The 17602-nt window shown below is 37.3% G+C and overlaps 2 protein-coding genes across 2 annotated transcripts in view; one reads left to right on the top strand and one right to left on the bottom strand.

Annotated features, from left to right (window-relative positions):
- The window catches only part of taok2a (TAO kinase 2a), a 31157-nt gene that overhangs the window by 3050 nt on the left and 10505 nt on the right, over nt 1-17602 (top strand). Inside the window, exons 2-10 of the mRNA XM_062984904.1 lie at nt 1294-1434; nt 4417-4488; nt 8656-8757; nt 8860-8905; nt 9169-9265; nt 11606-11719; nt 12263-12354; nt 12580-12673; nt 14248-14329. Of these exons, the coding sequence (XP_062840974.1) occupies nt 1303-1434; nt 4417-4488; nt 8656-8757; nt 8860-8905; nt 9169-9265; nt 11606-11719; nt 12263-12354; nt 12580-12673; nt 14248-14329 (831 nt within the window). The 5' untranslated portion in view covers nt 1294-1302. The remainder of the gene's footprint in view (nt 1-1293; nt 1435-4416; nt 4489-8655; nt 8758-8859; nt 8906-9168; nt 9266-11605; nt 11720-12262; nt 12355-12579; nt 12674-14247; nt 14330-17602) is intronic.
- Nucleotides 1-17602, bottom strand: part of hirip3 (HIRA interacting protein 3) — a 39095-nt gene that overhangs the window by 20347 nt on the left and 1146 nt on the right. The window lies entirely within an intron of this gene.

Below are 17602 nucleotides of genomic sequence, written 5' to 3'. Positions count from 1 at the left end.
AAATATCAGAAGACATATCGGAATCTTGTCCCTCTTGTAATTAAATTAAATATTATGTTATGTGCAAGGATAGCTTCCTGTTTTTCCCGCTGCAACTTGTTACAGCATGAGTTACAATTTAAAATGTAATGGCGGTCTTTTTGTGTTTTAGAGAAAATACATTGGAACGCTACAACCTTACTACTAAAAGAAAAAGCTTATTGTTTCACGTTTAGCAAATTTGTACTATTTGCTTGATTACTAAGTGATTTAGACAGTTACATATAAATTAGAGATGCTAATTTTGCTAAATAATTTAACTGAGAACCATCATTAGTCCACGGTTAACCATTGTACTGGAAAAAAAATCAAACACATTACTAAGTTTTATAACAACTAAGCTAAACATGTAACTCATGGCCGGAGTTCAGCATTTAAATAGTGCATTTAAGATCAAGTTAGTAGTTAACAGTTCATTATAGCTGAACATGCTGTATAAATAAAGATTCAGCTGGTTTCTCAAAACTGTTGGCAACTACATTAGTTATCATAAGTTAGTTAAAGGGTCCTGCCTTTATACTGAATTTATTTATTTTATATTCACAGTTTTTTTTATTAAACTGTTTGTATCTTCATTTATTATTATTTAAATTCTAGAAATAAAAGTGATTTCCGATCAAATGTCAGATGTGTTGGATATAAACAACATCATAAATTGAGATCAAACACAGTCCGTATCTTAAATGTCCTGACATTTGTATAGTAATTATAGGATGAATTCTGTATTCTTCTGCTTAGTATATACTACCAGCATGGGGTGAGGTGCACAATTTTTGTGAATCTGAATGCATTTGTAAACAAAACTGGCACATGAGCACTGAGGTTGGGTGAGCATTACAAATCAGCTCTCAATTGAAATTCCTTTTTAATGTACATTCTGCATTGAACAATAACCTTGTCAGTTATTTTTTTGTTGATTAATCATTGACATGCCTAATATCTGCAAATGTAATTAAGGCATCTTGGCAATTTTAGCATTTGTGCAATTACAGTTACACTTGTGTTAGGGCTGTTTCTGACTTCACACTGTTTTCAATGGTGTTGCTGGTGTGTGTTATTGTGCTTTATGAGTATGAATCTATGTTCATGTGCATGATGTGAATCTTGGTCAACATCACAGTAGCGAAGGTGAAAAAATGTTGAGACTGCTACTGCATTTCAGGCTCATATCAATATATGCACTTCCAGTGTTCTTAATAATGTAAATTAATTTAGGTACAAATTCTTATGTTCCTTTGTTGGTAATTTCATCAGGAGCTGGCCATGCCTGCGAGTGTTCGTGCAGGGAGTCTAAAGGACCCTGAGGTAGCAGATTTGTTCTACAAAGATGACCCTGAGAAACTCTTTGTTGACCTCCGAGAGATCGGTCATGGAAGCTTTGGAGCTGTCTACTTTGTAAGTAAAAAAGGACTTTAACAGATAAGAAAGGGTCTTTAAATTAAATTAAAGTAAATTCTTAAGTAAAAGTATTTGGAAAGGTAAAATTAGTCTGAACAGGTTTCTGTATGAGTGCATGTTTCACCCAACAAGACCCAACATTCTGACAAAAATTGGAAGTATTCATGGAATAATAAATTTGAAAGATTTATTTTTATGTTACTAAATAATTACTAAATAGTTTTTTTTTATTAATCTTACATTTATTATAAAAATATTTTTTCTGTATCTGATTTAAATATCTTCACATTGCAAGAAGTTAACTGATATGTCCTTTAAAGAGCAGTGTTTGTGTGTGTGTGTGTGTGTGTGTGTGTGTGTGTGTGTGTGTCTGGCTTTTTTCGGAAGTGCTTTGTATAAATGTAACAAAGTGAACTAGAGCTACCAGTTTTAGCATTGTTGTTTAGTTACAGTACCAAGGGCAATGTGAAATCAATTATAGTTCTAAGAACTAAATAATAAAAGTTTTCAGTAATTAAAGCTTTAATGAACGGCAGTGGAGGCGGAGTGGTTAAGTTACTGGACTAGTAATTTAAAGGTTGCTGGCTCAAGCCCCACTACTGCTAAGTTGCTGCTGTTGGGTTGCTGAGCCTTTCCTGCTTGAACTGTATTGAGTCAAAATTGTAGTTTGCTCTGGATAAAAGCATCTGCTAAATGCCATAAATGTAATGTCTGTTATGCTAGCCCACCCACAGTTGGTAAGATTCATGTTCAAATATTGGCTGTTTGGTTGACTGGCCTGGCATCTATACGGACATATTGGGGGTGTGGTTGAAGCCCTACGATGAATTTCTGCCCTGTCCTCTTTCTGTTTACCTTCTACTCTTCCAAGCATAATTGTCTTTTCCACAAAATTGATTCTTTTTATAATGTGTCCAAAATACTAGAGATTCAGTTTGGTATTTTGGGCTTTGAGTTAGAGATTAGATTTGTTAGGGATCAATTTGTGAATGGTTGCACATGACTTTGGTTTAACATTAGTGAAACTTTCACAGCATTGTATCCAATAATGGTCCTGTTAATCTTTTTTGATGATTAAAGCAACTCTCTTCCTTTTTTGATTTCATGACCTGGGTAGAAGAGAGTATGTTCTCCTAATTAAATGTGTTGTAATCCTGTCCATTTTAGTTTGCTGATTCAAGTATTTTAATGTAGACAATCCATTTTTATCTTCTTGACTTTCAGCTTGCCATGATTTATAATGTGAACATTCCAAGTTCCGATTTGTGATTGTTTTTACAGCTTTTAATTCTCTATTCTCGCTTGTCAGCTTCAGCAACTAGTATTGCAGAGTGCTTTGACCTATCTATGTCATACACGTAAGCTGTGCTCAGAGGAATTCTCAGCTCTTTAAGTTCAGTGCCTTTTGTCCTGAGGGTCTTCTGTTATTCCTTTCTGTTTTGTTTTTTGTGTGTGTGTTTTGTTTTGGTAGAGTACAGAATGGGTTTATTGTTGCCTTTTTCCACACATTTAAAATGATGTTGCCATTGTTACATTTGATCATTTACCACAGGCTTCGTCCTGTATTGCTGCTGCCCAATTTATGTTGTAGATTTATTCTGGCACTCTTGCCTCAACAAGGCACCATACCATGAGAGGGAATAGTCTACAAGGATGTAAAAGCATGACAGAAATTTTGAAAAGACTCAGAAGTTTACTAAAAGGACAGCATGAAATATGTTCAGAATTTGTGTAATCCATTGTACACCTGATTATTTGTCAAAACATCTGTATTAGATATTTGAGTTTTTTAGTTTTCAAGTATATTGTATATAAGTCACAAATCCCTCAATGCCTACCTCTAGCTGGACCCCAACCTTGTAGCCAACTAAGAAATTCAATAGACATAAATAGAAACATTTGTAATATTCTAAATATTTGAACAATTTTAAATACCGTTCTAACACAAATGAAAGGGTAAGCATTCAAGTCAAAGTAGAACTTTTTTTTAATGCATTTTCTCCCCATTTTCCTCCCGATTTAGCGCACTCAATTTTGTCTTCCGCTGCTGAGAGATACCAGATTGCATCCAAGGAGAGCACGTCGCTGTACACACCTCTTTTAACACGTGCACAGCCCTCCTCTTCTCGCCCCTGCATTCTGCACAGGCGTCTCTTCTGCCAATCAGGGTCCTTACACAGTGTATGAAGACCCACCCACACATAGTCCGGGCTCCACCCAATTAGTATCTGCTGCAGGCACTGCCAATTATGCCCGCCAGATGGCGCCCAGCCGACTGGTGGCAACACCGAGTTTCGAACCGAAGAGTTTAGAAACTTGGTGCTGGTGTGCTAGCGGAATATCTTGCTGCCCCACCTGGGCACCAAAGTAGAACTTTTGACTTATGTGTATGTCAAGCTCTCCATTGCTAAACATGAGGTCAGTTCTCTAATCCAGAGTGTTAAAGATCACATTTTTCCATCTCTAATTGCAACCATGGTGAGTGAGATGGACAAGAAAACCAATAAAAGCTAATCTTATCTGGGCTGCCCAGGAACAGTCTACTGATGATAAAGAAAAATTAGTAAAGGGGGTGCGAGTCATACTGACTGAAACAAAGAAATGTAAGGAGTATATTGATTTTAATAAAGTTTATCTTTTCAGTCATTAAAACTGCGAGAGACTTCAATGTAGATACACTGTCCTGTACCTGACTAATTACTGGTTTGTAATTTGTGGGAACTTGTTTCTGGAGCCTTTGTGTAATTGTGATCCCTAGATATTTAAACCCTTTGGGAGATTTTATACCACTGTTTCAGTGTTGGATGCAACCTTTCCTCTTTATTAAGGAAAAGGAATGTGGATTTAGAAGCATTTATTTTATAACCTGAAAATTTGCTAAGTAGTATCAAAATTTGTTTTTATTTATGCATTACGAATTATGTTCTTGACACTGCTGTTTTCATAGGGTCGTAGTAACAGTCTTCATTTATTTCCTAGGCACATGATGTTCGCTCCAATGAGGTGGTGGCCATCAAAAAGATGTCCTACAGTGGCAAGCAGTCAAATGAGGTAAGTGGCCTTTAAAAAAGCATTTTTTTTCATAAACTGAAATCACAATTACACAGCCAGTTGGAAACAATTAAGGAAAATTGCAGTTTATTATTGCACTATTGAATAAAAAACACAGAGAAAAAAACCATCTGAATTAAAATACAGTTTGTTTTTACATTTCTTTTAGTTCAGTAAACAAAAACATGATAGTTGTAGTTTTAGCAATACTTCACTGATACAGGCAGCACAATGTATTACTATGTATTCCAGACTCTTGCACTGCTTTGCTTGTATTTATCTTCTCCACAGTGCATTCTTTTTCCAGTAAATCAAAAAATAATATTGAAAACCTTGACATTTTTGTTTTTCTTTAACCAGAATGACTATAACTGCAATAACTTGGACTGCTGGATTTTTTGCTGAATAAAACACAAAAATGATTCAATTGTTTTCTCAAACTTCAACGTTTTATTGACAGATTCCAGTTTTACTGTTTTGTACAACAAAGTTGTGGACACTTATACTTTTCATGCTTTTCTTCTACCCCTTCTAAACAATATGGCTAAGTATGTGGACAAACTTCCTTATGATTGAGTTTAGGTGTTTCAGCCACACATGTTGCTAATAAGTGTATACAGTCGGTTTACATTTACATTTTTGGCATTTAGCAGACACCCTTTATCCAAAGCGACTTGCAATACAGTTACAGTATACAGTCTGAGCAATTGAGGGTTAAGGGCCTTGCTCAAGGGCCCAACAGTGGCAACCTGGCAGTGGTGAGGCTTGAACCAGCGACCTTCTAATTTCTAGTCCAGTACCTTAACCACTAGGCTACGACTTGCCACTTGGTTAAATAGCATTTGACATTGAACTTGAACTGATGACTAATGTGTAACTTAATTTCCTGTTTTGAATGTAAACAAAGTGTAAAAGATGACATTAAAATCCTAATTAATAAAGAACGAAAGAAAAAATAGACAAAAAAGCAGCAGACAGATTGCTTCACCTCATGCATTCACGACCACGGGTCTGTGGCTTAAAATGTCTAGAAGAAAACTAGCCCTTTTTCATACAACAAACTTTTTTTATAGCTAAATCTAATTTATTCACCTGTCATTTTGACCCCAGCAGTCCAACACCACTGTGGAGTGTTCAAGCTCACAAGTTCAAACCTCAGTGGTGAGGGGTGGGATGGTGACTTTCATCTCTTCCAGGGGGGAAAAGAGAGTTGTCTCCCAGCCCAATATAATAATTCTGTAAATAACTATGATTTTAAATAATATATAGTTTTAAAGGATTACATATCTCTTCCCTTCATATGCCTCACAGTTGTTTTCTTCTTACCATCCCCTGGATCTACACACATTATTCCTCTGAAAAAGTGTCTTAGTGTGTTAGTACTAGTTGACCTTCAGTTGCTACTTTGCAAAGGTTAACTTAACTAAAGACTTGCCAGATAATTTGCTTAACTTTTGCCACTTGATAGAATAAAACACATTAAAATTGTTACCAGGCTGTTTTATTTGTTCCATTACCTTATGGATGAATCCTGTGTGTCTCTTAATATGTAGACAAGTTAGCTAGCTAGCTAATTATGTCTAGGGAGGCAGGTAAAAAAAAAAAGAGAGAGAGATAAGAAAATTATCTGCCAGGAATTTATTGGGTCCAGCAACACCTGACAAAATACATTTGGTTCTTTTGTTCTGTAGCTCAGTGTTGCCTGTGTCCTCCTTTAACAAAGTAAAAAGTTTCAGTATGCTAGACATTGTGCTTTAGAGTTAGTGTTCTACACAGTTATATCGTTTTATAACACAATACAGTATCGTTAAATTTAATGATTTTTTTCTGTACTATTATGTAAGTTGCCCTACATGGGGTGACATAATTGTCCATAGTTTGTTTTTAATGACCACTGTATGGCTGGGCAATATTGCAAAAAAATTAAATCTCGATTATTTTCAAATTTATTAACAGTTCTCAATTTTGATTGTGATTTTTTTTTTTTTTTGTATGTTCTTGTATAATGCCATTGAAAAAAAAAAAAAAAGACAAATTTCTTTTTTTGCATTTTAATTTAAAAGACTGCAGAGATTCAAAAAATAGTAAAAGCACCACCTATAATTATATAATTATTATATAATTATTATGTTGTGCAAATAATGGTTACTTTTAAATAACCTTTCAAGGGACTCGAACTGTGCAAGCACAACAAAATTTGTAACAAAAATTATAACAGTAATAAAAACAAAATAGAAATCGTAATTAGCTATATCCTTTTTAGGAATAGCTCACAAACAACTCTCACTTGTGTAATGTGCAAGCATAACCTCCTTATATTAACATTACCCTGTGTGGGTTTTTTTCCTTCCTTGTTTGAGGTTAGCGCACAGACCTGTGAGGATAGCTTTTGTTGGCACCCTGTTCGCAATACAGTGTATCACAAAAGTGAGTACACCCCTCACATTTCTGCAAATATTTTATTATATCTTTTCATGGGACAACACTATAGAAATAAAACTTGGATATAAGTTAGAGTAGTCAGTGTACAACTTGTATAGCAGTGTAGATTTACTGTCTTCTGAAAATAACAACACACAGCCATTAATGTCTAAATGGCTGGCAACACAAGTGAGTACACCCCACAGTGAACATGTCCAAATTGTGCCCAAAGTGTCAATATTTTGTGTGACCACCATTATTATCCAGCACTGCCTTAACCCTCCTGGGCATGGAATTCACCAGAGCTGCACAGGTTGCTACTGGAATCCTCTTCCACTCCTCCATGATGACATCACGGAGCTGGTGGATGTAAGACACCTTGAACTCCTCCACCTTCCACTTGAGGATGCGCCACAGGTGCTCAATTGGGTTTAGTCCATCAGTTTTCGAAGGGAGGGGATCATGCTCTGTTTCAGAATTTCACAGTACATGTTGGAATTCATGTTTCCCTCAATGAACTGCAGCTCCCCAGTGCCAGCAACACTCATGCAGCCCAAGACCATGATGCTACCACCACCATGCTTGACTGTAGGCAAGATACAGTTGTCTTGGTACTTCTCACCAGGGCGCCACCACACATGCTGGACACCATCTGAGCCAAACAGGTTTATCTTGGTCTCGTCAGACCACAGGGCATTCCAGTAATCCATGTTCTTGGACTGCTTGTTTTCAGCAAACTGTTTGCTGGCTTTCTTGTGCGTCAGCTCTCTTCTGGGATGACGACCATGCAGACCGAGTTGATGCAGTGTGCGGTGTATGGTCTGAGCACTGACAGGCTGACCTCCCACGTCTTCAACCTCTGCAGCAATGCTGGCAGCACTCATGTGTCTACTTTTTAAAGCCAACCTCTGGATATGACGCCGAACACGTGGACTCAACTTCTTTGGTCGACCTTGGCGAAGCCTGTTCCGAGTGGAACCTGTCCTGGAAAACCGCTGTATGACCTTGGCCACCATGCTGTAGCTCAGTTTCAGGGTGTTAGCAATCTTCTTATAGCCTAGGCCATCTTTGTGGAGAGCAACAATTCTATTTCTCACATCCTCAGAGAGTTCTTTGCCATGAGGTGCCATGTTGAATATCCAGTGGCCAGTATGAGAGAATTGTACCCAAAACACCAAATTTAACAGCCCTGCTCCCCATTTACACCTGGGACCTTGACACATGACACCAGGGAGGGACTACGACACATTTGGGCACAATTTGGACATGTTCACTGTGGGGTGTACTCACTTATATTGCCAGCTATTTAGACATTATTGGCTGTGTGTTGAGTTATTTTCAGAAGACAGTAAATCTACACTGCTATACAAGCTGTACACTGACTACTCTAAGTTATATCCAAGTTTCATGTCTATAGTGAAAAGATATAATGAAATATTTGCAGAAATGTGAGGGGTGTACTCACTTTTGTGATACACTGTATGTCTGAATGGTGCATGACCCACCACAACCCAGATCAGGTGGAAGTGTTTTATATAAAGAAATACATGAGAAATCATGAGTAAAATTAAAATATTATTGTGCTGCTTTGCACCAAAGGGTTTTATTTAAACAGGTGGCTCATTTAAGAGAATTTTTCCTTGTCATGTCTATGCAGTAAACCGGTTGCATTGTAGCAAATTACACCAGCCTATGCTATTGTTCTGTAATGTTACACACCCTGTCTATTTTATTCTGTCTGTGCAGAAATGGCAAGACATTATTAAAGAAGTTAAGTTTCTACAAAAGCTTCGGCACCCCAACACTATTGAGTACAAAGGATGCTACCTAAGGGAACATACAGCATGGGTAAGAATGCATGTGGGTTTTCTTTTCTAAAGTGTTATTTACTGTACGGTTTAGTTTTTTTTTTGTTGCTGATTTTGCTTTTTCTTCTTCTATCCCTTGTAGCTGGTGATGGAGTACTGTTTAGGTTCTGCCTCTGATCTTTTAGAGGGTAAGTAACAATAATCTCTAGCAATACCAAAGACTATGACAAAAATCTTTAACCAAACCAGAATAAAAACAATCTTTCATTTCTTGACATACATTAGGGTTTTCTGTCCTTATCCATCGCTCACATTTTGCTACACTTTGCTAAAATCCAAATCATCTATCTTAATCTGCTTTGATTGTTACTCTTTTTAAGGATTTTGCATAGTAGTTGTTAGATTTGTAAATTCTTCATGTTTTTTAACTATCTCTGTTTCATGCTTGCAGTTCACAAGAAGCCCTTACAAGAAGTGGAAATAGCTGCTATTACCCATGGTGCATTGCAGGGTCTGGCTTACCTACACTCCCATAATATGATTCACAGGTGAGTGAATAGTGCACTGTGCCTTTAATTGAAGCTGGTAATGTTTACATGCAGGCTAATAATGATCCATTTCTATCTAAAACTGTCATGTCAGCTCCAGTATCTGTCCATCTATCCACTCTCAACTCCAGGGGTGCCGTACAATGGTTGACAACACCCCCCCCCCCCCCCCCCCCCAAGTTAGGCTATGGCCTTAATTGGCTTATTTTACGTGTATCAAAAACTTTGCATATAGTAAGTCACATGGAGCATAGCCTATATCTCTGTACGCAATATGGCTTTGTGCATGCACATACATGGTCTGTGGCTGTCCTTGGCCAGAACATAGGTGGGGCATGCAGCAGTGGATCTGCAATGGGGAATTGGAAATGGACTGGATGGAATTTACATTACCTCTACAGATACACATTACGGTTAGGGCTGTGACAGTATGGACTGGAGTAAGACTTGTAACTGTTTATGGAATGAATTGAGTTCTGTGTGTTGATGCATCAGAAACCCTATTTTCCATCTCTTTTAGCCTTGATTCGCTCTGTGCCATTCTTTCTGATAAATTCGAGAGTGTGGTTTGGACTGAAGAAAGAGAAAGCAATAAAATGGCTATCGATGAATCCCATTTGGGAGCAGAGAGCTCAAATTTCAGTCAGTATGGAATCACTGTGTAGTGTAGCATTCACTTGTGATGCAGGTTCCTCTTGTTCCTTAGCTTTTTTCTTGTTTTTTTTGGTAAAATCAAATAGATGACTAAAATCCCACATCACTTGACTTTCAGACATGTATATTGTAGTTTAAGATGAAGCTCAGCTATAAATTCTTTAACCCTACAGAAGAAAATTTATTTGCTTATAGTCAGCACTTCTTTTAGCAAAGGTAGGGTTAGCGCCATGTTAGCTGGGCCAAGGCCCGAGTTACCAGAGTGACACTATTAGTGGCTTGATTAACATCATCGTAATCCGCTAGTTCCACTAAAGTATGTTTTGATTACAGTAACATGCAGTAATTTAATAACAGCTCTCTTGTAATCACTGGTCGATCGGAAGAGTATATATGAGGAAATTCAAACAAAATCACGGAGCGCTTTTTGACTTCTCATTTCTCCGAGTGCATAATGGAACTTTTGTGTGCATTTAACATTTTTATTATGCTATCACTTATACTCATACATACATGTATAAGCATTAACATTTTTATTTGATACCTGAAACACACAAAAAGTTTGGAATTTTTAAGTTACACCATTTTAAAACATTCCATAATAAGCAGGTGAATTGGTAACGTGAGGGTCTCATCATTGGGTACAAAAACAAGTCCTTGCAAGCACAGACCACCATCGACCACTTTGTGCTAAACTGTGAAAGAATTGTCAATCAATTTGAAAAAAGAGCATTTCTCAATGTTAGATTCTAAATTATTTGTCTTTCACCATCTACCACACAATTTTGTTTAAAAAAAAAGAAGATTCAGCTAAAATCATAGTCTATGTAGGACAAGAAAACCAAATTTTTGTGACCTTCAAGCTCTTGGACGGCATTTCAGGAGAAACTACTATAATACTCGAAAATACTATAATAATGGATCCTGAAATACTTTTGTTTGGAAAACAGTTGTCACTGAGTATAGTCCACTGCTGCATCAAGAAATGCAGCCTGAAACTCTGTTGTTCAGATTTTGAGAAAAACAGATGTCTAGTCCTTCATGCCAAAGATAAAAAGGACCAAATAGTCTTATCAGTGAAAGTGCAAAAGCCAACATCTATCATGGTATGGTGATGCATCAGTGCTCATGCCATGGGTGTATTTGCATATATGTTAAGGTACCATTTAAGGCAGTATTTTACATACATGTGTATGTTTTTACACATGTTATATTTACTTTAACCTATGGTCTACTGCTTTTGATGGTTACACAATTCAATTACTGTCGTGTCAAACCAGTATGACCTCTTTTACGAACAAGTCATTTCAATCCGTAGAATCACTGTTTACTAGATGTTTTTAGACCATTCAGTGTGCACCATTTTTTACACCAACTGTTGATCACCTGAGATTTTTCACACACTGCAGGTTCTAGACATACCAGTTCATATGTTGCCAATGACCATGCCATTGTTAAAATCTCATTGCACATTTTTCCAAATTGTGATGATTCATGTAAAAAATAACTGAAGCTCTTGACCTGTGATTTTATGCATTAAGTAGCTCTCGCATAAGTGGCTGATTGGATGAAGTATGGTATTGAGCAGGTGTACAAGTGATCCTAAAAATTTGACCAGTGCGTGTGCTGTGTATGTTTATTTTTTAATGTGGTTACTTAGCTTTTAAAATAATCTCTACTCCACAGGGATGTAAAGGCAGGGAATATTTTGCTGACTGAACCTGGACAGGTGAAGCTTGGGGATTTTGGCTCTGCCTCCATTGTGTCCCCTGCTAACTCTTTTGTGGGCACACCCTATTGGTAAGAGAGACACACTTTCAAGCACACTCTTTAAAACATTACTACTGAGCTTTAGGAGTCAGTATTTTTAAATTACTTTTTGCACTTTTAGCAAGAATGAATTGCTGCAATATCATATATAAAGTGAGGAGGCATTTTGGACAGTTTGAAATGTGTAAGAGTTACATCAGTTTCTATAAATATTATCGACATTAGTTGTCCACACCCTCTTTCATGCTGGAGAACCTATATATACTATATATCTGTACTATCTTGTCATATGGTTAGGAACCAAGTTAGAACTGTTATGGAAAATATTTTGTAATTATAATCATTTTATTTAGTTATGGTGTTTGGTTTTGAGTTTCTAAAAGCATTTTGTACTTTAAGTTTCTTTTTTTTTTTAACTGCACTAAAATAGATAGTATTATTTGTATGTTGCATTTCTTACATAAATCACAAACAGTACTGCACTATTATAACAGTTAATGGCTGATACTGTGAGAACTTTAACTGGCTCTATTGTGTTTGACGTTTATTTGCCTTTTGCTCTCTGGTGTGTAGGATGGCCCCGGAAGTGATTTTAGCCATGGATGAGGGTCAGTATGATGGCAAGGTGGATGTCTGGTCTCTGGGAATCACATGTATAGAGTTGGGTGAGTGCCGCCTTTAGATGTCTGACATTTGGGCTATTGGTGGGTGATTGGCCAAAATGCCTTTTATGGACAATAATATGCTGTATTTGTTGCAAAATAATTTTCGTCCCTTTCGTTTCTTTGTCCCTTACTCTCTGCTACTGTTTGCTTTGTCTCTTTGTCTTTATTTGTGCTTTATTGATTCTGTTCTATTTGTTAATTCTCTCCTTTGTTCTGCCTCTTTAGCGGAGAGAAAACCTCCCTTGTTTAATATGAATGCTATGAGTGCCTTATATCATATTGCTCAGAACGAGAGCCCTGTCCTGGCATCAAATCACTGGTAAGCACCTTTATTTGAGCTCTTATTTAATATCACTCTATAACATTGGCTTTTATAGATTCAGCACTGCTCTATAAATTATAATTTTTTGTGCAGTATTTGTATATTTAATTTAGTTTATCCTCATTTACATCAGTAAATAAATTAATAAATTAATTTAAATCACCTTAAAGTGTATAAAATTGTATGGTTAACTTTTTTTTTCTACTGTTGGGGAAGGCCCTTTTCCATTTCGGTGATCACCTTGCCCCTCCCTGTACACAAAGCAACTTCAGTTGTGCATTTTTTTAATGAATATAGCTGTCATTCTTATCCACACTTAATCACTAATGATAAAGTGAAAGTCACCTTTTAATCTTTACAATCAAATTGTGGCCAGGTATAAATTAATGCAGGGATATAAAACGTTATCTAAGACTTTGAGTGCTTCAAGGTCCACAGTGGGCTTAGTTTTGGAATGAAAGAAGCTTGACACAACCTTGAGCCTTTCTAGATTTCTGCGCCCAGTCAGATTGGGCATTTGAGGACATAATGGTGACGGTACCATGCTATGGGGTAGTGGCTTCTCAGTGGCAGGTACAGAGAGACTAGTCAGAATTTTTAAAATCCACTGTAGTGTGTGTTTTTGGAAGGGGATTTTTTTCCTCTCTTTTTGTTCCTATTGTGGTTTCCAATTGTTGTTAGAATTCCAACTTCAGAGCTCAAATTTTCTACGGTCAGGGGCTAGTGTATTAGAGCACTAAACGACTGCATAAAGTGTATTTTATAGAAATTGCTTAAACAGAAAAGTTGCTAATTCATATGACCTTGTAGTCATGCAATAACAGTTTGTACAACACTTTTTGAAATAGGAAAAAGATGGGTGTGTTCAGGGTTTCTTGTGCCTGATGACATCTGGTCTTCAAGAAAAAGATTCTATGCATGTATTCATGGTTGTATTCAGTCAAGCAATCAAAGGTGTGAAGTCTTGCAAAATCTGTAAAATCTTAAAGCAGTAAAACCATTTCAGATTGTACTATTATCCAGTGTGTCTTGGTATAAAGCATTAGGATTTCCTCTTAATGAAAGTAAGGGGCCTAAGCCAACCCCTGAAAAACAACCCCATAGCATTATCTCTTCTGGCTGGCACAATGCATTCAGACAGGTAACAGGTTCTCCTGGCATTTGCCCAACCAAGACTCGTCTATCAGACTGCCAGATAGAAAAGTGTGTTTCATCACTCCACAAAACAAATTTCCACTGCACCAGAGTCCAGTGGCAATGTGCTTTACACCACACTGTCTGCCGCTTGCCATTGTGCTTGGTGATGTATGGCTTGCAAATGCAATGCCATAACGCTCCTGGCACACAGTTCTGGTGCTGATGTCAATGCTGGAGGAGGGTTTTTGCTGGAGTTCCTAAACTCTTCTAATTTAGTGAGCTCTTTAGAACAAACCATTGTTTGACAAATGTTTGTAAAGGCAGACTGTATGTAAGTAACTAAAATGCACATATGGTATTATGTATGCAACTAGGTGATCAAATCTCTCTTTACTTGTCCTTGTCTAATTCATTGCTGCCCATTCTGTTTTCAGGTCAGATTATTTCCGTAACTTTGTAGACTCTTGTCTACAGAAGATTCCTCAGGACAGGCCTACCTCTGATGTGCTGCTCAATGTAAGACACACATACCCAAATTGTTTGCTGTACCACAATATTTCATTTTACTTTATTGTTGTGATTTATTATGGTAGGCCTTAAGATCATGTACACTGAAATATGCATTGCATGGTTTACACAGTTTACAATGACAAACTAGTTGCTATGATTGTGTTAAACAAATAGGATGAGTCACTTGAACATCTCTCAAATCTGAATTTTCAGTATCAGCTTTTTTTTATCAGATTTTTTGCATAACAACCAGCTTAATTTGTCAGATTTCCATGAATTTTAAAACTAAGAGTGGCTAAATCATTAAAAGAACAAAACATAACGCTATGTTCAGTGTCAGACGGACTTTTGCACAAATACAGAATATGCTAAATACACAGCGAACGACTCTAGCTAAATTATGGTCAAAAGAAGGCTGTGTAATTGTGGTTTCAACAAAAAATAACTCTCAACCACTTCTCAGGAAGCTAAACAAGCCTTGACGGGCTAAAATAAAGAACCATTTCATAGTAGATAACAGAAAAAAAAAATCTGTTCAAGATTTATGGCAGTAACAGAAAATTTTAACTAAGCAGATGAAAAGGAGATTTATACCATTATTTTATTAAAGCAACAGTGAAATATAATGGTGTTTTTTTTTTATGCAAACAAAACAGTATTAGATGACTAATCAACAGAAACTGCATTGTGTTTTTAGATCATTTTAAAATTGTAATCACATAAAAATTAATCTCATTTTTTTAATAGCAATAGTACAGGTGTTTTGCTTGTTTGCGATCATGAATTTACTGTAGCTGCATATTGTGAAATGGAAGAATAATTTCATTTTTTTAAAAGTGTGAGGATTCATTACTTTAGTTATTTGTGTTCACTTCAAGAAGCAATTTAAATATCTCAGAAGTATTTTGATGCTTTAATATTGTTTTTCATCAAAGTATGTTTTTGTCTCATTGAGCGTCGTGCACATGGACACGCTGCAGGCATCTACATTATCGGATAAAACTTTATTTGAGAGGAATTTGAAAGGAAAGCCCATGGACTGTAAACTGGATGACCACATTACAAACGCTGTTGTTAAATGGATTTCAATGGACTGTAGACCTATTAACATAGTTAACAATGCACTTTTTTGTGATGCTAAATGCATGCATCTGGAAATTGTTTGTATAAATCTTTAAGGTTTTGGATATCTTAGAAAAACAATGAGCACATGCAGAAATTGATTGATGAAGGCACGTGGGTTGCATTGACCGGTTATTACTGGTCATCTTGTGCCACTGCTAACTAAATGACCATGACAGTTAATCGACTGGCAGTGGAAACTACGATCTGTCTCACTGGGCATTTATAACTTCATTGATAGACACATGGCTGTAACTGATAATTTCAGACAGGTGGTGATCGTGGAATGGTGAATCACTATCTCTGCCTTCAGAGCATATGCTTTGTGCAGGCCATAAAATTCAGTTGTATGTTAACATTGTGATACTATATCTACTGGCTTGGAGTTCTGTTGGCAAAGTGTTGCAAGATTTTTGGTCCTTTCAAGTGCAGTGCTGCTAGTTTTGTTGCCATTAAGACAAAATAAACAGAGCTTGGTTTGGATTAGTAAGCTCACAGCTGAACTTGCCTCTGGATTCTGATGACAACGAAATGACTAAAGTTGATCTTATCCTCTGTGAGCTATTAAGTGTCAACCTGTAACCAAACATTTTACATCAGTGCTTGAATGGTGGTCTACTTGCACCACTTCATACCCAAAACTTCAACAATTGACAAAATGTAAGCACATGATAGATGTGTAAGAGCTACATCATCTGGCTTGACCAGTTTGGGGGTGAGTCAGTGCCATTGTCAGAACTTAAGCTGGTGCAATAAGCCCTGGGGTTTTTTTTTTTTTTTTTACTTTTGGTTTTACGTTTGGTTTTGGTTGTGATTTTGAATCTAGGCCTTAATGGATTGATAATTTTGGTATACTTGCACCATTTGTAACGTAATTTTGTTATCAACAAAATACTCAATTTATAATTTAAAGTCTTTACATAGTACACATTATCAACTCTCATTTAAGTGATTTACCTGATTTACTTTCTTTAGTTCCCCTTATTGTTTGAGCTGTGTGTATGTTGTATGTATGTATGTACAGTGTATCACAAAAGTGAGTACACCCCTCACATTTCTGCAAATATTTCATTATATCTTTTCATGGGACAACACTATAGACATGAAACTTGGATATAACTTAGAGTAGTCAGTGTACAGCTTGTATAGCAGTGTAGATTTACTGTCTTCTGAAAATAACTCAACACACAGCCATTAATGTCTAAATAGCTGGCAACATAAGTGAGTACACCCCACAGCGAACATGTCCAAATTGTGCCCAAATGTGTCGTTGTCCCTCCCTGGTGTCATGTGTCAAGGTCCCAGGTGTAAATGGGGAGCAGGGCTGTTAAATTTGGTGTTTTGGGTACAATTCTCTCATACTGGCCACTGGATATTCAACATGGCACCTCATGGCAAAGAACTCTCTGAGGATGCGAGAAATAGAATTGTTGCTCTCCACAAAGATGGCCTGGGCTATAAGAAGATTGCTAACACCCTGAAACTGAGCTACAGCATGGTGGCCAAGGTCATACAGCGGTTTTCCAGGACAGGTTCCACTCGGAACAGGCTTCGCCAGGGTCGACCAAAGAAGTTGAGTCCACGTGTTCGACGTCATATCCAGAGGTTGGCTTTAAAAAATAGACACATGAGTGCTGCCAGCATTGCTGCAGAGGTTGAAGACGTGGGAGGTCAGCCTGTCAGTGCTCAGACCATACACCGCACACTGCATCAACTCGGTCTGCATGGTCGTCATCCCAGAAGGAAGCTGACGCACAAGAAAGCCCGCAAACAGTTTGCTGAAGACAAGCAGTCCAAGAACATGGATTACTGGAATGCCCTGTGGTCTGACGAGACCAAGATAAACTTGTTTGGCTCAGATGGTGTCCAGCATGTGTGGCGGCGCCCTGGTGAGAAGTACCAAGACAACTGTATCTTGCCTACAGTCAAGCATGGTGGTGGTAGCATCATGGTCTTGGGCTGCATGAGTGTTGCTGGCACTGGGGAGCTGCAGTTCATTGAGGGAAACATGAATTCCAACATGTACTGTGACATTCTGAAACAGAGCATGATCCCCTCCCTTCGAAAACTGGGCTGAAACTGAGTTTTCCAACAGGATAACGACCCCAAACACAACCTCCAAGATGACAACTGCCTTGCTGAGGAAGCTGAAGGTAA

This window comes from Trichomycterus rosablanca, chromosome 22 (assembly GCF_030014385.1).
Source record: "Trichomycterus rosablanca isolate fTriRos1 chromosome 22, fTriRos1.hap1, whole genome shotgun sequence".
Taxonomy (NCBI): domain Eukaryota; kingdom Metazoa; phylum Chordata; class Actinopteri; order Siluriformes; family Trichomycteridae; genus Trichomycterus; species Trichomycterus rosablanca.
This window is presented reverse-complemented; position numbering and strand designations above follow the sequence as displayed.